Source organism: Hyperolius riggenbachi, chromosome 1, assembly GCF_040937935.1.
Source record: "Hyperolius riggenbachi isolate aHypRig1 chromosome 1, aHypRig1.pri, whole genome shotgun sequence".
In the NCBI taxonomy this organism is placed as follows: Eukaryota; Metazoa; Chordata; class Amphibia; order Anura; family Hyperoliidae; genus Hyperolius; species Hyperolius riggenbachi.
Window position 1 is genome coordinate 418,074,236 of NC_090646.1, and position 21,729 is coordinate 418,095,964.

At 43.1% G+C, this 21,729-nt stretch overlaps 1 protein-coding gene across 2 annotated transcripts in view; it reads left to right on the forward strand.

Moving 5' to 3' along the window:
- The window catches only part of LOC137518525 (annexin A1-like), an 80,086-nt gene extending 58,736 nt beyond the window's left edge, over nucleotides 1-21,350 (forward strand). For both annotated transcript variants that reach the window (XM_068236505.1, XM_068236513.1), the window contains exons 9-13: nucleotides 1,427-1,520; nucleotides 2,616-2,711; nucleotides 13,668-13,726; nucleotides 16,982-17,104; nucleotides 19,146-21,350. In XM_068236505.1, coding sequence (XP_068092606.1) covers nucleotides 1,427-1,520; nucleotides 2,616-2,711; nucleotides 13,668-13,726; nucleotides 16,982-17,104; nucleotides 19,146-19,205 — 432 coding nt within the window. In that variant the 3' untranslated portion in view covers nucleotides 19,206-21,350. The remainder of the gene's footprint in view (nucleotides 1-1,426; nucleotides 1,521-2,615; nucleotides 2,712-13,667; nucleotides 13,727-16,981; nucleotides 17,105-19,145) is intronic.
- Nucleotides 21,351-21,729: the final 379 nt, after the last annotated feature.

Below are 21,729 nucleotides of genomic sequence, written 5' to 3' on the forward strand. Positions count from 1 at the left end.
AGGACAGAGGCGATGGTTGACTTTTTTCTGATTAGTGTGAAGGGGTCACTATGCTGAGATCAAGCACAGCAGTCCTCCCTTTATGACAGCGAGTGATGCTGAGTGAACAAACAGAACTTATTTTAATGGAAAACTATCAATCAAAGGACGTTTTTGGCCACTAATAATGCAAACAACACCCCAAAGTTCCACTCTAATTGACCAAAAGATCCATCCAATCAATTGGTTTACTTACTGCTCCAGATGACAGTCAGGGGCTTTGGATACAGTATGTCAGCAACTCAGCCACACTTAAGGGTAAGGTAAAGGGATCATTAAAGTAAACCTGAGACATTGCAATCAAAAGGATTTATACTTACCTGGGGCTTTCTCCAACTACCTGTAGGCCATGGGCTCCCTCTGTTTCTGTCCGGTCCCCTCTGTTCTCCCACTGTCAGCCCCAGTATTCAGGTACTACTGCCTCCTCCTTGGTTACATTCCCATGACGGGAGAATTCTGCACCTACACAGTTAGTTAAGGCTTGCAACTGCAACCGCAGAATGCTCCTGGCCACAGGAGTGCAACCAAGGAGGCCCGGGCCTGGGCCATGAATGCGTTTTAGTCCTCAACTGACTCAGAAGCAGAACAGATGGGACCGGACAGACACAGAGGGAGCCCACGGACTACAGGAGTGGAGGAAACCCCAGGTAAGTATAAATCACCTTGATTGCAATGTCTCAGATACACTTTAAGATAGTCCTAACTGTGGCAGATTGTCAATGGGCCTATATTGCGTATCACTGATGGGGTCTACACCTCTATGATAATATATAATGAAGCTCATTGTTTTTTTTCTTGTTATTTTTTTTTCTTAAGATGACAGTGAACCCAGAAATGAGCATAAGGGATGCTCACCCTCAAGTGCTGTCTGCAGCCATGTGGAGTCTTGAAGCCTCCCCCAGTTCTCCTTGAACAGTGTTTTGTTTTTTCTCCATTGATACCAATATATTTTACTATTACAGAAATGTATTTTGATTTTTTTGGGTGAAAAGATTAAAACTTCCTAAACATGCTAAAAGGTTTTGACCGACCGGTTGGGGACATCTTTGCAGAGAAATCCAGAGTGCCGAATCATCTCGGCTAAGTGCATTGTTTTCCTCCTTACCCCACTCACTGGAAAGTGCTCATTTGAGCTTCACACAGTTGTCCCTCCTCCCTCTCCATAGCAACAGAACTTCACAAGGCTGCAGCCTCACAATGTGCATGTACAGCACTTTTCCCTAAACTGTCACCCGAAGGTTTAAGTCCAAACATTCTTGCTTGTGTACACAATTTGAGGCTAAGCAAAGATAATGATAGTTTCTGTAATCCCTGACTGTGGTTTATTTGCATATGTGTGCATGCTAGAGAGCACCGGAACTAACTAAGATGAGTTACTTTTTATTAGGCCTTGTATGAAGCTGGAGAAAAGAAAAAGAAAGCAGACACTTCTGTATTCATTCCAATCTTTGCCAGTAAAAGTTTTCCACATTTAAAAAAAGGTAAATCCCCAGTGAGAAGCTTAAAGGAACACTATTGTTTAACATATTTTTTTCAATTGCGATAGGAGTAGATTGGGAAAGTGCTGTTAAGTGCTGGTGTATACATTTCATTGCTACACTGCACGCTCGCTCACACTTCACTGATGGCCAAATGCCAAATCTGACGAACTACTTATTCATGAAGGGAGGGGGGATTCCGTCACACTATATTTGTTAATCCTGTGTGTGAGAAAGCTCTCACTGGCAGCTGCCTGTGTCTCTGACTGAGCTGTCTGCAGGAGAGCAGAGGAAATGTAACTTGTTTGTTAGGGCTTGTTCACAAATAAGGGTGCTTTAAGGCTTTTTAAAGGACCAGCGATTTTTTAAATCGCCCTAAAAGCGCTTGTGCAATGATTACCCATGAGAGAGTTCACATATGAGTGGTTCGATTCTGATCCACTCACCAAAGCGTTGCCTGCACTATTTTCGGGGCGATTTGCCTCAAGGGAAGGTATAGGGAAATTGCAAAGTCCTTGAAAAAGTGCTTTGTATAGCGATATTACCAGTGCTTTCATGAATCAAGACATTGTATTTATTAATTTCTGGGTGAAAAAATGAATCGCTCTGCAAAAGTGCTTAGAAAAGCGCTTTACAAAAAATCCTTAATGCGCAGGTAAGCACTGGGAGGCGCTAAACAAAATTGTGCACAAAATTGCAAAATGCTGGCGTTAGCGATTTATGATGTGAACAAGGCCTAATTGTGTGTGAAATCTGACACCACAACTTTTCATACAACTCTGTAGTCTGATTCAATATTACATTGTTCTTTGAATGTCAGAGTCAGATTCACCTTTGCAAATGAAACATTCCAACGTTGCTAAAATCTACACATAATGAATTACAGCTTTTGCCGCTGATATTTAACATGAAAAGTAGGAAAATGTTTACACAACTACTTAGACGTTATTTGTACATTGTCATTTTAGAACACTTGGTTTGTTCCTTTAATATTTGAACTCTTTCTCAACAAAGATTTTTTTAACCACGTGCAGATGAACATTTTGATTATTTACAGTATGATTGTAATGCATTTCTCTTTTTAATTTAATCACACAGTGTTTAATAAGTATGCTACTTACAGCAAACACGATCTAAATAAAGCACTGGATCTGGAGCTAAAGGGAGATTTTGAAAACTGCTTGGTATCTATTGGTATGTATAAGTTTTAGCTAATGTACTTTAATCATATTGTGACATTTGACATTATAACACTTTTATGTAGTGCAGACAATTTTTTTGCAGTGCAGTACAGAGTATATTTCTAACCCTAACACATATTACTCAATTACTCAATGACCTAGTTTGTGAGCTTTGCTGTCTTTGGCATCAATAATTTGCATTGAAATTAACAAATCTGATTGCCTGTGGCTCCACCCCCTTTTCTGAATTTGAACCCCAGTCACCCAATGACCAACTGTACCAGGTTTGAGGCTTGTGCCATTGAGGCATGTGCAAGAATGGCAGCAATTAAATATTCCCCTTGAAAATCAATAGGTGCATTTTGATTGGCTTTTGCAGGCTCCACCCACTTGTCTGAATATTAATCCCAGTCACCCAGTGACCAACTGTGCAAAGTTTGAGAACCCTACCACTAACAGTGTAAGAATGGCTGCAGTTTGTTCTTTTTACCAATTAAATTTGTATTTGTCTCCACCCACTTTTTGGTTATGGGGTTAAAAAGTATCCTATATGTTATTCCAGGTAATGTACTATGTGTGTGTGAGTAACACACATCCAAACATCCAAACTTTTGCTTTCATCATATTAGTAAGATTATTTTATTATTAATATTATTTCTAGAGAAACACGCATAAGTGATGTAATTTCTGGATCTCCTTTAGTTTGCACTTATCCCAAGTGCAGAGTTCCAGAAAGAAGGTCCTTAAATAAGAACAGCTGTGCTCATTTCTCAGTAAATATATGAAGACACCTCACAATAAAACTGAAGTTTTGTGTGCAATGCCAGACTACACTACATTAATTTGTGCATAAGGGTTTCATGGGATCATTGCTTTTGTAGTCAGCAGTGTGTGTGACATGCAGCCCTGCCTGGCTACCAGGGCTTTATGTCACACACGCATTAAGGTTATACAGGGCAGAATCCTGATTCCAACTGCAGTGGAAGGGTCATATATCCCCAGCCCAGAGCAGATGTTTCTGTTTCAAAATTTGTATTGAAGATTTTCATTTTACATGGTATAAATATAGTGCAAGAAAGACTTGCATATCACAACAGTTAAATCAGGATATAACTTTGAACAGCGAGTATATAGCAATATACCCAAGATATCTGCCATCAGCCAAATTCAAATGTTCATTCAGTATGTATCCTGACTTTATCCTTGAGATTGGGCCTGAGCCCTAACACAAAAACACATAGGACATGTGATAGAAGAAGAGTAGAAGAAGGTAAGTTGAGAGAGGGGAAGACTACAGGAAAACATAAAAAATAAGAGGGGGGGAGGGGAGGGATGGGGGAGACGGTTCGAGGTCGCCGCTCCAACCGGCAGGAGGGTTGAAAGTGCTGAGGATAGGTTCCGTCTTTGTATTAGGAGGGGACGGAATTGATATAGCGGTTCCATGCGTCCCATGTTCTATGGTAACTTGCGACTCTATCTTCCAAGGCCCCAGCCATCCGTTCCTGGACCATATAGGTTGACACTCTGTTTTTCAGCTCCTCAAAGGAAACAAACTGGGTTTTCCAAGCTTTGGCTATTGTTTGCAAGGCTGCCACAAATATAAAGTGAGCTAAATTATTTTGATATTTAGTAAGAGATTCAATCTTACAGTGTAGGAGGGCAGACCAGGGGTCTTTAGTAATGCGCTTATCAAACAGGGTTTGTAACATCCTGTATACACGGGACCAGAATCTAGATATCATTGGGCATGCCCAGAAAGTATGGAGCATGTCTCCTTTTGATTGGCAGCCTCGGAAACAGGAGCCCGAATTCGTCACTGAAATGTGACGAAGTCTAGCCGGGACCCAATACCATCTTAGCATAACCTTATAAGAGGATTCCACTAATGCTAAGTTTATAGATAGTTTGGATGTAGTAGCCCAAATCCTTTCCCATTCCTCTTTTGATTTAGTTCCTTTAAGGTCAGTCTCCCACTTTTTAACATACTGATGTTGAAAGGACCCAGGTAGGTCATTCAATGATATATACAAGTCAGAGATAACACCCTTCGCGAACGGTTCTAGTGCACAGAATCTTTCAAATCTGGAGAGAACAATTGGGAATTGAGTCTGTGGTGGGAAAAGAGATTTCAACCAGTGCTTTAGCTGGAAGTAACGAAATTTTTCCTGGGGAGAAATTTGGTATCTATCCCGTAGATCTTCCCATGATAGTATCCCAGAACTATTAGTAAGTGATTTAATCTGCTCTAGCCCTTGGTCTCTCCACCATCTGAAGCTTCTAGAGTTTTCGTAGGCTGGAAGAAACAGGGGGTTATCAATGAATGACAGTAGTGGCAGAGTTGGAGACATTCATTTTTGGGAATAACGAACTGAATCCCATATTGTAAGGCAGTGACGCATTACTGTACTCAGGCCCTTAGGGCGAGACTGCTTGGGAAGCCACATGGGGGTTTGAACTGATTGAGGGGCTGCTACAGGTATATCAAATAAGGTCCAAGCCGGCATGCTGGACCCCTTATACAAATCTAAAAGATGATTTATTTGGGCCGCCTTATAGTAGTTGGAAAGGTTGGGAACTCCCAGTCCCCCCTCCCTTTTGTGCACATATAATGTGTTCTTACAAACCCTCGGAGAGGCATTGTTCCAAATGAATCTGTTTAATTTATTCTGCAACATTCTGAGAAAGTGAGGGGGGATTCGGACTGGCAATAATCTGAAACAGTACAAAAGTTTGGGGAGGAGCGTCATTTTTAGGGCGTTTATCCTTTATCCGACCCAACCAGGAAAGGCCATAGGTGGACCACTGGGTTAAAGAGCGTGTGATCAGCTTAACCAGTGGATAGTAATTACATTGGAATAGCTTGTCATATGAAGATGTAAGATTAATACCCAAATACTCCATGGAAGGGTCTGCAGTCTGGAAATGATATTGAGCAATTAGGGATTGACAAGATTTTGGCGATAATGTTATGTTGAGCATTTTAGACTTGTTAGCATTGATCTGGAGTCCCGAGATTGAGGTGAATTTAGATAAAAGTGACATAAGTGCTGGAATGGTGGAATGGGGTTGCGTAATAAAAAGTAGTAGGTCGTCCGCAAAGAGATTCAGCTTATGCTGAACTCCGGCCAGTTCTACCCCCTTTATTTCCGCATGTTGCCTGATAGCAGCCGCCAGGGGCTCTACAGCCATAATAAAAAGAATTAGGCGATATAGGGCATCCCTGACGGGTGCCTCTGCAGATTTGAAATGAGGAGGATGAGGAGCCTGCATAGTAAATGCTGGCTGTTGGATTGGAATACAATGTTTTAATCCAGGTAGTAAAAGGACCCCCAAGTCCCCACTTTCCCAGAACTGCATATAGATGGTCCCAAGAGACCTGATCAAATGCCTTATAAATGTCAAGTGAAAGACATAATCCTGGGATCTTACGTGATTGTAATAACTCAAAAACCTGTATTGCTCGCAAAGTGGCGTCTGACGCCTGACGCCCAGGGACAAAGCCTGATTGGTCCCTATAGATTATATCTGCAAGAAATCTGTTGATTCGAGTGGCCAGGATTTTCCCTAGCAGCTTATGATCGATATTTAGTAAAGATATGGGTCTAAACTGGTGTGGTTCTAGAGGCTCTTGATCAGTCTTTGGGATCATTACTATATCAGCCTGCAATGAACTGGGGTGCGGGATTTGGCCTGTTTTATAAGCATTAAAAAGTGGGACCAGGAGTGGACTTAGGGCTGTTGCAAATTTTTTGTAAAAAAGGCCTGAGAATCCGTCTGGACCTGGAGTCTTGGACGTCTTAAGAGATTTTATTGCCAGAGTAACTTCCTCAGATGTAATATCGCTATTTAATAGGTCTATATAGTCTGTGGGGATCTGAGGAAGAACTATGGAGTCAAAAAAAGGTTCTGATTTCTTCTGTAGGGGGTGAATCTGGGGGTGAATAAAGTTTACTTAGAAAGCTTTGAAAACTGAGGGTTATTTTATGTGGGTCTAAGGTGGTTTGACCTGAAGGCAGACGGACTGACAATGTGGGGGGTCTGTATATTCGATGTTTTAGTTTGTTGGCTAATAGGGTACTAGATTTATTAGCCCACCGATAATATCGGTTCTTCTGCCAGCGTAATTGCTTTTCCGCATTGTCAGTGAGTCTGAGATCCAGTTGGGTGCGCAAAAGGTCTCTGTCTCTCTTTAAGGATGAGGAGGGATTATTTTTCCACGTTGCCTCAGCTTTTTCTAGCTTAGCAGTTAGATCCAGCACCTCTTTCTGTCTTTGTTTCTTCTTGTATGAGGCTAGACCTATAATTCGTCCTCTCACAGTCACTTTAAGGGCCTCCCAAAGGGTGATGGGAGATGTGACGGACTCGCCGTTCTCCTCCATATATTCTACTAAGTAAGCTCGAATTTTATCAAGTGATTCTGGATCTGTGAGCAGTGAGTCATTCATGCGCCATCTGTAGGTGGGCTTCCTGGGGGTCAACGATGATAATTGTATTAGGAGGGGACTATGGTCTGACCAAGTGACTGCGAGAATTTTAGCCCTGATTATATTGGAAAGGAGTCGCTGGTGCAGGAAAAGGTGATCTATTCTGCAAAAACTGTTATGGGGGTTGGAGTAGAATGTGAAATCTTTGGTTGTGGGGTTAAACTCTCTCCAAGCGTCAAAGAGATTCTGTGCGCGAAAGAGAGCATTAATGGCTGAGGGACATGGTGCTCCGATAGGTTTGGGTAGGGCTGGTTGACTAGTGGGTTTAGATTTGTCCAGGGCTTCGTCTAGTACTGCATTAGTGTCCCCACAAAGTATAAGTGTGCCTACACTATGTTGATTTATCACTTGCACTAGGTGGGAGAGAAATCGCTCCTGGAAGGTATTGGGGGCATAATAGGAGACCAATGTGAGGCTTTCATCTCCCAGCGAACCCACCAGAAGTACGTATCTCCCGGTTGGGTCGGACATACTTTTTGCGCATTTAAATGGCAGGCCCCTACGGAATGCTATTGTCACCCCCCTCACTTTCTCGCGTGCCCAAGAACTGTAGGTTAACGGGAAATGATAACTGAGGAAGGAGGGGTGGGAGGAAACTGAGAACCTTGTTTCCTGTAGGCAAACAATGTCCGCTTTACAGGATTTATAGTAATTAAAAGCCTTAGTTCTCTTCTGTGGGGCGTTGAAACCTTGTACGTTGTGCGATATTATTGTGAGTCTCTGTAAGGCATTAGGAGAAGCCATGGTGAGTGTTTTTAACAGATAGAGCTCTACATAATTCTCCCACAGGTGGAGCAAGCGACTTAGGAACAACAATGGATACATACGGGGGCAAAGGATGGAAAAAGGGGGAGGAAAGGGGTATAAAGAGGAAAAAAAGAAGAGACAACATAAAGGCGCGTCCCTCTGGAAGGAGTCCAAACAGAGGGAAGCATAACATTTTGTATGATTGGCTGTCGCTGCGTTCGGAGAACACAGGGAGAGCCAAGGTCATTCCCTGTTGTATCAGGGAATTCGCCAGACGTTCGGCGGGGGATTTGGTGGCCCCCTCCGGCTGCACAGCTTAATTCAAAAACTTTAGCAAGTAAGAGTAGTAATAGAATACTTGTCACACAATTAACAGAACAGCATAATTAACAACATTTTGAACAATAGAGGTTCCGCAACTTTAAATGAGCTTCTGCAATGCAAAATCTGAAGAAAGTTCTTAAAGCAGGGGTGTCTTGGCAAAAAGGCGACATAAAGGGTGAACCCCATTAAAGAAAAACTAAGAACAGAAACAGATTTTGCCTATCTAATAAACAGAGTTCCACATCCAGAACCAGTTAGCAAGTGGTATGGTAACAGATAAAGTACTGAAGTATCAGGACCTAGTAACACAAACCAGAAAATCCTGACCGTGGGGGTTAACAAACCCAGGTTCAGACATTATCCTTTCTTTTCACCCCGGGTCTGACATTCTCGAAGGAGAGCAAGAAGGTGCTCGTCGTCTCGAAGTGGTGCGGCGTGCTTTGACTGTTTCCCATAGTGGTGCAGAGCGTGCGGAGGTTGAGCTGCGAGCAGGGGATCCTGCAGGTAGACTTAGGTGCAATGTTTCTAGCTGATGTTGGGCCTCCTCAGGGGACGAGACCGACACTTGCTTGTTGTGATATGTGAATATCAACTTGAAGGGGAAGCCCCATTTGTATTTGATTTTGTATTTGATTTTGTGTGCCATCAGGATCTGTAAGATAGGCTTCATTACTCGTCTCCTCTGAATTGTGGCCGGAGCCAGGTCAGTGAAGATCTGATAAGAGTGACCTTGAAAAATTAAGTTCCCTTTATCTCTCGCTGCACGCAGTAGGGTTTCTTTTGTGTTGTAGTAAGTAGGTTTTACTAATATGTCCCGGGGTGGGCCATTAGGTTTTAGCTGTGTGAGGGCTCTATGAATTCGATCGAACTCCAGTCTTTCTATCGGGATGGCCGGGTCTAGTTCCTGGAACAGGGCTGTGATGGTTGAGGTTAGGTCAGTTATTGATTCAGGGATCCCGCGGATTCTGAGGTTGACCCGCCTGGCCCTGTTCTCAAAGTCCTCAAGCTTAAGCTGGTTCGCTAGCGTATCTGACTGTACTGACTCAATGTATTTTTCATGGGCGTCCAGGACCACAGTGGCATTATCCATTCTTTGCTCTAGAGCATTGGTTCGAGCCCCAAGATCCCTTATCTCCCTCTTAAGCTGCTGTGTTATACGGGCCGAGGCCTCGTCCAGTTTACGCTGCAGGATAAGTTCAAACTGCTCTAGTAGTACCCTGTCCCGATCTGCTATGTCCCCAGTACCTCGTGTAGAGATCGCAGGTTGCTGCCACTCCTGTGCTGAGAGTGATATGGAAGCCGAACTGTTCGCTTCAGATGCCCGGCCTGGGGACTCTGCCCGCGAGGGATCAGGCGCCATCTTGGTTGTCTCAATAGAGGAAGAGGTAGGCTGCTGGGTCTTGCTCCCGGGTGTCTTGTTTTTAGCCTGAGCCTGCCGCCTCTGTTTGTGTTCCGCGGGCTGTGACTGTGGCTGCGAGGTGAGGCTGCCCTCTTCCGTAGATGGGGCTGGAGAGGTCTCTCTCGGTTGTTCGTGCGCCATCTTGGTCTTGCCGCTGGGAGCCTGGACCTGCTTATGTGTCTCGCTCTCCGGTGGTTTGTCGGTTCGGCGGCCACCCATCTGAGTGCTGTATGCACTGGGGGTCTTCGCTAAGCTGCTGGGTTCCTTTCGGTAGTGTTGTGACTCGCATATATGGGGCAAATGCAGCCGGAGGGTGCAGAGCTGAGCTACCACGCGTCCATCCGACTCGGCTGCTGGCCACGCCCCCCCCAGAGCAGATGTTTAACATGACTATGGTAGGGATTCGACTGTGAACTCCTCTTTGAGGACAATTAGTATTATGACTATGTACTCTGTAAAGCACTGTGAAAGATAGCAGTGCTATATAAACAAATAATATTATGGTGGGATATTAGACTACGACTATGGTAGGATTAGATTGTGAGCTTCTCTGAGCACAGTCAGTGACTTGACTATGTACTCTGTATAACGCTACAGAAGATGTCAGTGCTATGTAATGTAAACATGCTAAACTGGGGCACGCTGGGGCACTCCCCCCCCCCCCCGGGAATCACTGTGCCCACCCTGAGTGCCCCCCACCCGTTCCTGCTCAGTAACATACAGTTAACTGTTTTCAGGCTCCAGCAGCATACAGTGAACAGGATAGGGTCTGTAAAAAAAACTCTCCATGTCAGGCTGAGTCTATGTAGGCATTAAGTAAACCAAGAGTGTTATCTATTTGTCATAAATACTTCACAATCCTTGCAAGATCCCTTGTAATTAATGTATCTGGATCACACTTATATTGGCAAAAAAATTATCTCTGCCTCCTTTCGATTGTATGTTCTAACATGGTCATTCAACAGGAATAGAGACTGTAGAAGCCTTACAAGCTGAAAGCTTACTGTTTTCCTTTTAAATTAGCTAATGAACTAAAGAATGTATTTTACAGATAGGAATTTTTGGATCAGGATAATAATACTGGATCAAAACTTCCTGTCTGTGAACTACAAGCTCTAGTCTTGACTCTCCAGCAGTGCTTAGCTACTAAGATAAGGAATTACATTAACAGTGTTTCTCTCCCTCCTGCCTCTTCCCCACCCCTCGTGAGACACAGGCTGGGGGATGGAATGATTTGTCTGTGATCTGTCCACACAAGAGCAGCTTGCCAGCAAGTAAGGATTAAAGCATGCCAGCATCTGTAAATGGGCCCCACCAGCCAGCCATCGTGCCCCCTTTGTGCCCCCCCCCCTATAAATTTAAGCTGGAGCCGCCACTGTATTTAAATACATAATAGTAGTTAGAATGAGTCAATGTTGAATTTATTTTTTTAGGGGGAAGGAGGGTGGGAGAGAGCTAGACAGACAGAGACAGGAGCGTGGGAGTAAGAGATTGAAGAGAGTGGAGGAAAGGTAGAGAGAGGAAAGTGGGAGACAGTGAAGGGGGAAGAGACATGAGTGAGTGTCAGTGTGTCTGTGGGGAAGGAGAGAGTGAGGAAAGAGAGAGAGGAAGAGTGACAGACAGGAATGGGGAGACAGAGAGACACACTCAGGACAGACTGAGGGGAGATTGTGGGCGAAGCAGGTATCACGGCATTCAGCACTGAGGCCTGGAGCAATGCTATGATGCGCAGGGCATGTACTAATTATATCTCCCTCCGAGTTGTAGCAACTCGGAGGGGAAATAGTATTTAACACTGACAGGGAGTTTAGCGGCAGCAGGTAGAGCCGTCATTCGAGTCTCCTGGTACCCAACTCACCGGCAGCTCAAAAATAGGTACGCATTCTGGGCACCAGTAATCTCCCTCTAAACTTGCTTATGTAACTAAATACAGGCTAGTGCCTATGGCTGCCTCTGTTGAAACTGAACTGTATTGAATCTGAAAACTGGATGGCACATTGTATGGTTAAGTAAGCGGATGTTTCAGTGGATGATTTCCCTGGTAAGCATTGCGTGCTGAGTACAATCTGCTTTGCATTGAATACTCCTAACACTAACCTCTCTCTATCTACTCTTAACACTAACACTCCTTAACCAAGGCTGTGAAGCCTCTAATTACAGCACCTACAGCATCCTTAAAGCTGTAATGTAAATTGCGCAAAAGGTGGATCAGCGCAATTTTCGATTTTTAAATTATACTTGGTAGCGCACCCAGGCTATGCATATACATAGGTTAGGATTTAGTTAGTGTTAGGCCCCTCCCATGGAGGATTGACTTCTGCGCAGTGGGAGGGACGAGTACTTAATAGGTTGCATGCAAGCTGTTGCACGAAACCGGCATCCTCCAGTGGTAGACAGGTCATGTGTATGCTCGGTGTGTAATCGACCCCACAAGTGGGGCTTGCACTCTTTTGCAGGTAGGCACTTGCCTGTTTTAAAGTAGCACTGCTCATTTCCTTGCTATGTAAAGCTGCAATGTACCCAAGGAGCTGTAAAGTAGCTAATTACCCACAGTGGATATAAAGCAGCAATTTTTTAATGTGGTCTTCATTCTGTTTCCTAGCTAACAAGAAGCAAAATAGAGATTACACTAAACCAAATTGGGAAAGACACATCTGCATCATCTAAAGGAAAGAAACTAAAAAAATAGCAGGAACTAAATGTGGTGTGGTAGAAAACAATAATGGAGTGTAGATGTGCACAAAGCTGTGCAGATTTAGACCCGCCAAGATTATGGAAAACCACTTTTTGCCCCATTCAGAAAAGAACCATCCCTTTCAGAAGTGCTAAAACCTCTCAAAGGAATACAACTTTGCACATATAAGCTTAGTAGTCAGGTCTTCCTGTGAGATGAGGTACTTCAGAATCAGAATAATTTTATTTTGAAAAACATGACAATGCTGCGCCTGGAATTGGACTTGGCACCAGGGGCATAACTAGAAATCACTGCCCCATCTGCAAAACTTTGGATGGGGCCCCCCTATCCCCACTCTCACTTTCTGCACAGGTAAACTGAGGCACTGCATGCAATTTTTCTATCAATTACATTCATTTCTGTGATAAACCTCTTGGCACACTTCCAGTGCTTAAGTATAGAATAGGAGACACAATATCAGAGACACCTGTTCACATACAAAAAAAACAGGTAGCATAATACACATCAATTTAACACAAAAAAATTGACCACTACTATGTACAATACATGGTGTGAGCCTGGTATTTACAAAAGGAAAGCACCCTATGACCCTAAGGGGGGAGGAAGGGTACACTGGGGGCGGGAGTGGGGTGCTTGGAGAGAGTTAAGAAAGTTGACAGCTGAGGGAAAGACGCTTTTCCTGTTCCTTGAGGTCCTGGTGGATTTGGACTGGTAACTCCACCATAAAGGGAGCTGGCAGAAGAAGCGGTGGCCTGGGTGTGATGGATCATTGGTGATCCTCAGAGTTCTGGAGCACAGTCTGGAATTGTAAAGAAGGTCCAGAGGGGAAATTGGTTTCCTGATGATCTTCTCTGCTGATCTGATGACCCTCTGTAGTTTGTTCCTGCTGCTGGTGAAGGAGCCAGCATACCAGACTAGGATGGAGGACAAACTCAATTGTGGCAGAGTAGAAGCTCGTCAGAAGCTCCTGAGCCATACCAAACTTTTTCAGTTGACGGAGAAAGAATAGTCTCTGCTGGGTTTTCCTCTGGGTGGAGGCGGTGTTGGTACTCCAACTCAGGTCATTGGAGATGGTTGTCTACACAGGAGGTGGACACAGGGAACTTTACTTTGGGCGGGGGGGGGGGGGGGGGGGTGTTGACTGAGTCTCTCCTTCTTGAAAGACACACAAAAGTCTTTTTTTTATCTCTGTGTTCCTCAAAAGGAGGCGAGAGTAATAGAATTGTAATGGAATGTATTTCATATGGAGCTATCTTATTAGCCTCTTTATAGTGGGTGAGCAGATGATCCCTTCATTTTACTTGTTTTGTCTTGTTATAGTGAAATATGCTGTGAACCCAGCAGAATTCTTTGCAGAAAAGCTGCATAACTCAATGAAGGTAAGGCTAAACTAATTAGCAAAACCTGTACAATGAATTGTGCTGCAAAACATGTGCAACAAATAAAGCAGATGGCCAAATTAAAGATTCTGATTGGTCAGGGTGAGCAATTGCACCATTTTTGTACCTGTTTTTGCACCAACTTTGGCCAATGTTCTTTGCAATCATTTTGATAAATCTGCCATAATGTTTTACTTACTGAAGTAATGCGAATGAAAAATTAACTATACATGCAGAAAATTATATTTCTACAAAAACTGTAATATCAATGCATAAATGTATTTAAACCTCTTTCATTTTAATTGTCAAGTTATTACTATTAGGAAGTGTACACATCATGAATCATGATCAGAGATGAGTAAAGGGAAGAAATATTCTTATGGTCATCTTTTTATAAAAACATTGCTGACTTCTGAAATTTTAAAGTGTATCCGAGATGACATGTCATGATGAGGTGGACATGTTTATATAGTGGCAAGCATACAGACACGTATGATTGATGTGCTCCTTTTCTTTTTTCCCTACCTGAAAAAGTTAATATTCAGCTATGGAACTGACAGTTTTTCTCCAGTCGGGACCCAGTCAGGCTCACTGATGACAAATTACAGCTATAAAACACTTTCCTAAGCACATAACTGGGCTTCTGACTGCAAGAGAAAGATAAAATATAGGCCAATAGTTCATGTATTTTCATTCTTGGAAATAGACACCGCAATTGAGCAGAGACCATAACACATTAAAGTGGTCTGTAACTCTGACATAACATTCAATAAAAATGTGTTTTCCTACTTTTTATTACTCATACAGTTATTATATTTTCTTTTGTGCACACGTAATATAGTCTGTTTACAAATTACAAGTTTCCAAAGTGTAATTCTTCTTATCCTGAAATCTGGCATTGCATTTTATTCTTTTTCTATTATAACTGCTTTTTTTAATATATATAAAAATATTCTAAAGAGCTAATCCGAACTCTGTATGTGCCCGACGCAGAGACAGTTTCTCAGAGAGTGTTTGTTTACATTCCAGTGTTGATACATTTGTGTTTAACAAGTAAAAAATATACTGTTCTCTCCAGTTTGGATGTGGATTTGAAGCTGAATAGCAGGAGAAAGTGCTTTGTTTAACCATTCCAGTGATGTTCTGCTAGAATTTTTTTCTGGCATAATAGCTTTTAAGCTATGAGCAATCTTTTAGAGCAAAGTAGAAATGCTGGCTTTCAGACCACTTTAAATCTGCTTTGTAAATGTTTATACATAAAATAAAACATTAATATATATAAAAAAGTTGGAGGACAGATCCAATTGTTTATCTAATTTGTTTATTTTCATCTCGGGTTCATTTTAACTTTAGTCTTGTTTTCAAGGAAAGCTAAGGTTATAAATCTAGAATATTGATTCCTTATCACCGTACTGTTCTCAATGTTGTATAGATTAGAATGCCACTACTACTAGCTTTATAGTACTTGATGCAGCAACAAACTATTCCCGCTCCCTGCTGCTACCCCTCCTCAAACAGTGAAGACATGAAAATTTCTTAACATTGTGCCCCACTTTTTTTGTTCAATTTGAAGCGTCTACACAGTGTATCCTCACCTTTACATTTCAGCTAAATTCGCTCAGCACACAGTCAGCTCTCTGCACAGGTGAAGTTAGTGTTAAGGTAGGTGGTGGCAGGGGGTGGTTAGGTAGAGAGAGCATTAAGCACAACTTGCGCCTGTGCAGTAGAGCGGCCCAACAGCAATCGGCTATTTCCGCCTATCTCCAAGTGGAGAGCCGATACTGCGCCTTCGCTGGAGCCAGGATGGTAAATATTTTCATCCCCGCTATTCGGGGAGCTTTATCTCCGCCGCCGTGGAACCGATGAGGATGGGGGAAGCCTCAATAGGATTCAGAGGCTTCCCCCACCCCAGGTGAGTACCCCCCAGGGGAGGTTTTTCTCAGTACAGGTTTTCTTTAAGCAATACCAGTTGCCTGCCAGCCCCGCTTGTCTATTTGACTGCAGTAGAGTCTAAATCACACCAGAAACAAGCATGCAGCTAATCTTGTCGGATCTGACAATGATGTCAGAAACATCTGATCTGCTGCATGCTTATTCAGGGTCTATGGCTAATTGTATTAGAGGCAGAGAATCAGCAGGATAGCCAGGCAACTGGTATTGTTTAAAATGAAATAAATATGGCAGCCTCCATATCCCTCTTGCTTCAGTTGTCCTTTAACCTCCTTAGCGTTACGGACGAGCTCAGCTCGTCCAGTAACGCCGGAGGGCACCACTCAAGCCCTGGTGGGCCGATTTGAATATTTTTTTTTGAAACACGCAGCTAGCACTTTGCTAGCTGCGTGTTTCTCCGCTTGCCGCTGATCCGCCTCTACCTAACGCGAAAGAGCCCCCCCCCCCCCCCGCAGACCCCGTGCGCAGCCTTGCCAATCACCACCAGGCTGCGCTATGGGGTGGATCGGGACTCCCTGTGACATCACGACGTCGATGACGTCATTCCTTTCATCGCCATGGCGATGGGGGAAGCCCTGCAGGAAAACCCGTTCTGAACGGGATTTCCTGATGGCCGTGATCGCCGGCGGCGATCGGATGGGACAGCGAACGCCGCAGGGAGGGGGGGAATCATGTAGCTAGTGCTAGGCTAGCAACATGATAAAAAAATTAGGTTAAAAAAATGCCAGGGAGGTTAATAGTATCATAGTTGGACCATTTACAGCAAATTCCTGCATGCAGTGATGTAGCAATTGGGGATGCAGAGGTTGCAACTGCACCGGGGCCCTTGGACCAGAGGAGCCCACTTTGGGCCCAACCTAAACCACAGTATTAGCTCTTCAATGGTGCTGTGTTGGTAATAATCCCTTCTACAGTATGCTTTGAATAGTGGTCATAATTAACAAACTGTTCCCCTTGTCTGCTTAAAACTCTCATAGTGTGGCTGTCCTTGGTAGAGTTTGTTGGGCCATATGAATCGTTATTTATAGAATGCTTGGGAGGCCCATGTAAAACTTGCACTGGGGCCCAATGCTGCTTAGCTACGCCACTGCCTGCATGCCTATGTTGTAAAGTTGTCTATACATGTTCTGAGCAAGCTTTTTACCTCATTCATTGGGCTGATTATCACTGTGCTAATAACTTTGGAACACATTATAGTCTTTTTACATTTATTCAAATAGAATACGCATATTTGTACACTGCAGTGCTATCATGGATAGAGATAACTGTTGCAGCACTTCAACTGTGTTTTTTTTCTGTTCACAGGGCTTGGGCACTCGTGACAAAGATCTGACCAGAATCATAGTATCACGTTCTGAATGCAATCTAAAAGCCATAAAAGCTCAGTACAAGAAGATGTATAAGAAGACCCTGCGGGAGGATGTAATGGTATGACCTTTTCTGTGTGTAGGTTTTTGGTTAAAGTGGACCAGAGCTCTTGCAAATAACATACAGAAAAGTGTTCATTCCACATATAAATGCTGTAGAAATAAGCTGCACTGAGCTGTGTTTGTTTATTTAGTTACAGTTGAGTGTGTAATCAGCAGGTATGACTCACATCACCGATGCACTAGCAATGCTAGCTGTACAGGAAAGACAGGTGCTTTAACCTTTCCTTTGCTCCCTGAAAGTTAATCCAGTAAGTTTTCAGGGCTATTTTGGGGATTTCTGTACATTGTAATAATTTTTCCCTGAATGTTTTCATACTGTCCCTAATGTTTTAGAGCAGAGAGAAAGTTCTGAGCTCAGATCCACTTTAACCACTTGCCGACCGCGCACTCATAACGCGCGTCGGCAAAGTGGCAGCTGCAGGACCAGCAACGCAGTATTGCGTCGCCGGCTGCAGGCTAATTAATCAGGAAGCAGCCGCTCGCGCGAGCGGCTGCTTCCTGTCAATTCACGGCAGGGGGCTCTGTGAATAGCCTGCGGGCCGCCGATCGCGGCTCGCAGGCTAAATGTAAACACAAGCGGAAATAATCCGCTTTGTTTACATTGTACGGCGCTGCTGCACAGCAGCGCCGTAAGGCAGATCGGCGATCCCCGGGCAATCAGCGGCCGGGGATCGCCGCCATGTGACATGGGACAGCCTGTCACTGGCTGCACAGGACGGATAGCGTCCTGTGCAGCCCCGATCACCGGAGGGGTAGCAGGTAGGAGAGGGAGGGGGGAATTTCGCCGCAGAGGGGGGCTTTGAGGTGCCCCCCCCCGCAACACCCACAGCATGCAGAAGCGATCAGACCCCCCAGCACATCATCCCCCTAGGGGGGAAAAAAGGGGGGCGATCTGATCGCTCTGCATGCCAGCTGATCTGTGCTGGGGGCTGTAGAGCCCACCCAGCACAGATCTGAAAATACAGCGCTGGTCCTTAAGGGAGGGTAAAGGCTAGGTCCTCAAGTGGTTAACAGAAATCATTTCACTAATTTTCTTTTTTCTTTTTCTTAAATTGTTGTTAGACTCATGGCAAGCAGCACCATTGACAGCTAAAGCAGAGCTCAAAAATCCTTAGGCACAACCTAGTACTTACAAATGACTATGATTTGTTACAGACCTGTAGAATTCCCATAGGGAATCCATGCCTTGGAGCTGGTAGCGTCTTTGTGGAGTCTGCATGCCAACACACGCTTGTGTACATTACTCTTAAGATATCAAGAAGGTCATAATAATGGAAGCCCTCCTTTAGTCTAATCTCTCCTTCCAACCCTCACTCAATGAAATTTACAGTAAGGATGATCAATAAGAGGCAAATCATTTGTCCATGCATTCAGGTTTCATGTAAATTATGAGCTTGAAGTTGGACCAATCAGAAAAACTTCCTGACACATTTTATTGGTCCAAGTTCAAGGTGCATAACATTTCCAAGAAATCTCTTCCATCACCCACCTTGCACCACAAGGCAGCGCTGCACCATTGGCACTATCCTCTGGTTCCCGATCACATGTAATAACATGTGATGGGATGTCAGAAGAGGATGCCGGGAGTGCAGAGCTGCAGGGGAATAAACAGAGAAGCCAGTCCAGTGTCCGGAACAGGTAACTATAAAAATGCACCGCTCTGCATGACCTCATTAGGCAGAACAACAAGTTCTGCATGCTGAGGTTAAATTGAGTGCGCATATTCAAACAAAATAAATATGGAGATAACATTTTAAAAATGGAGATGATAAAGCAGATTTTCTGTCACTTATGTGTAAAATGTTAACCTACAATGGCCTCAATTCACTAAGCTTAACTCCTGTCTTTAATAACTCTTCTGAGCTGTTTTACAGTTATCACCATGGTGATATAATTGTGATAATTGTAAAACAGCTCAGAAGAGTTATTAAAGACAGGAGTTAAGCTTAGTGAATTGAGGCCATTGTATACAAGACAGCTTGGCTTTGCCATTGTAAATTACAGTTCATTCTAACTGAATGTGTTTCTTTGATTTGTAGGCTGATACCAGCGGAGGATTTGAAACTGCCCTCGTTTCCCTACTTGGTCATGATGATTAAGTTTATACGAAGATTTTTTTTTTTCAATTCCAGGGAAAACTCCAACTAAACACAAAATTGAACAATGCAAATTCTAATAGCAGTATACATATATAGATAATCACCGTGCACTGGATAAAACTAATCAATAGAATTCATTGTAAATCCCATAGGCCCTTGTCACATACCTGCCTTCACTAACCCTCTGTGCACACATCCACAGAACACCCCCCCCCCCCCAAAAAAAAAGGAACAATGTGTCAAAAAATAAATCAGTGCAATGTTGCAAAAAAATCTGCAAAGGTAAAATAGATCAATGTAGTACTACTATGAATCTCCAATTTTCAAAGAATGTTGATGGATTCTATAAAAGGTTAAATGAAACCTTTAGAATTGTACTTGTTGGGGAAGTTACTCCACAGCGTCCTCTTGGACTATCTTCAAACTTGATGTATAGGCATATGCGTATATATCCGTATTATTTCAGTCTATGATGCAAATAAGTTTTGTCAGTCTTTCAACATATTAAGTCAGTTAGGGCCCTGTCACACCGGAGAGCGATTTGCAGGTTGTTGGTTGTTTTCATTTTGAAAAAAAATGCTTCCATTAACTTGCGATAAAATCACAGTAAAATCACAGCAAAATTGCGTGATTTTGCGGTTATGTTAATGCTAGTCAATGGAAGCTTTTTTCAAACTGAAAACGACCCTGCAAAATGCTCTCCGGTGTGCCAAGGCCATTAGTAAGGTTCTTACAGCTTTCAGCATATACAGGTGGTGTGGCTGGTACCTGTTGTTCCTCTGCTGCGGCTACCACAAATTCTTCTGGATACTCCAGGTGTCCACCATCACCACTAGCGTGGGAGTTCTGGTGGTGTTCCCACTTCTCCCTCCTCCAAATCCCTCTGCAGTGGGGCTTCCGGTTGGGTCATTTCGACTAAGAGGCTTGATCTAAGTTGGTGATATCACCTTATTTGTCTCTTGAGTTGAGCATTGGCTATTTGAGGGGTCCACACACAGGCATGTGCCTTGTTTTTTTTCAGGAGGGGACCTTCTGTGGATGTGTGCAGTAGGTAAGTGAAGTCAGGTGTGTGACAAGGGTCAGGGAAACACGGTGCAACAATTCTGAAGTTGATCCTATTGAATTTTAAATGAAACAAATATATTGATTAGCTTTAACCAGTGCATAGTGATTTTGTATATATATCCACTGGTATATATCCAATGGTCTATATCCACGTTGTCAGAGTGCAGCTTAGAGAGACCTTGCAACAGTTCTACCTATTGATAAGATTTTGTATATTGTATTAAGCAATCATGTAGATAAATATAAACCGTGTAAAGAAGACAACTGGTGGACAGAATACATTTTATATGAGCATGTAGTACTTAAAAAACCTGCAGCTCAGGTTCAAACACCCTGCTCAGGAATTTAGCTAGTGGGTGTGTCAATCAGATGTGATCATGTGACACCAAAACGATGGGCGCTTCTGTCAAGTACAGTACAAGTGCAGCTATGACACAGTTCTCTAAATTAAAAAATACAATGTCAAAACTAATGCTTCTAATTTACACTAGACAATTCGTGTACTTTCACAATTTACCAACTTCAATTATGAGTTTTGTTGGAATTTGAAAAAGAAATGAAGATTATACTGTATTTTTTGGACTATAAGACTCACTTTTTCTCTCTCAAAAGTGGGGAAAAAAGGTTGAAATGCAGGAAGTTCCTGACTTGTGAATGCCTGCCAATACAAACCTCCAACCCGCTGCAATGTCGGGGACTCCCTGCACTGTGCCCATGCAGAGGAGGACACAGAGCGACAGAGTACACAGGGGAAAACAAAGTGGCATAGAGAGGGACACATGGAGGACAGAGGCTGGCACAAGCAGGACAGAGGAGGTACAAGGGGGGCATAATCCTCAAGATGCCCCTTCACCATGGATGCACCAGGTTTAGTATATATTTTTCCCCTGGTTTTTGTCCTCTATACCTAGGTGCATCTTATGGTCAGGAGCGTCTTATAGTCCAAAAAAAATACAGTGTAATACTGTATATCAATTTACAATGCTTGCAATGTGTTTTCTTATTACTACTTGTTTTTCTATGTTTAATGAAAAGATATGGCAAATCCTACCTATCTATCATAAAATTTTATCTATGAAATCATGTGTATGCAGGCTTTCATTATTGAATAGTTTTCTGCCTAATAATTATTTTGCACTAGCCACGAATCTGTAGAGATAATTTGTATCAGTATTCCAATGAATATACTCAGTAGCTACATATTGTGTAGGTGAGCTTCACCAAAACCTTGAATCAGGTGTGTAGGCTTGCTGGCAATCTGAACCTCTTGCTGACTTCTTTTATAATTTTGGGTATCTTGTGAAGAAATACTAGAATTTTATCTTCCTTCTCTTTGTTTCAGTGACTGGAAAGTCTGATGATGGTGTGAGCTTGGATCTTATTTATAAATGTTTGTGTAGACTGGAGTTAAAGGAACATACAACATTCAGTAAATTTAGTCTGAATTAATGATAAATAT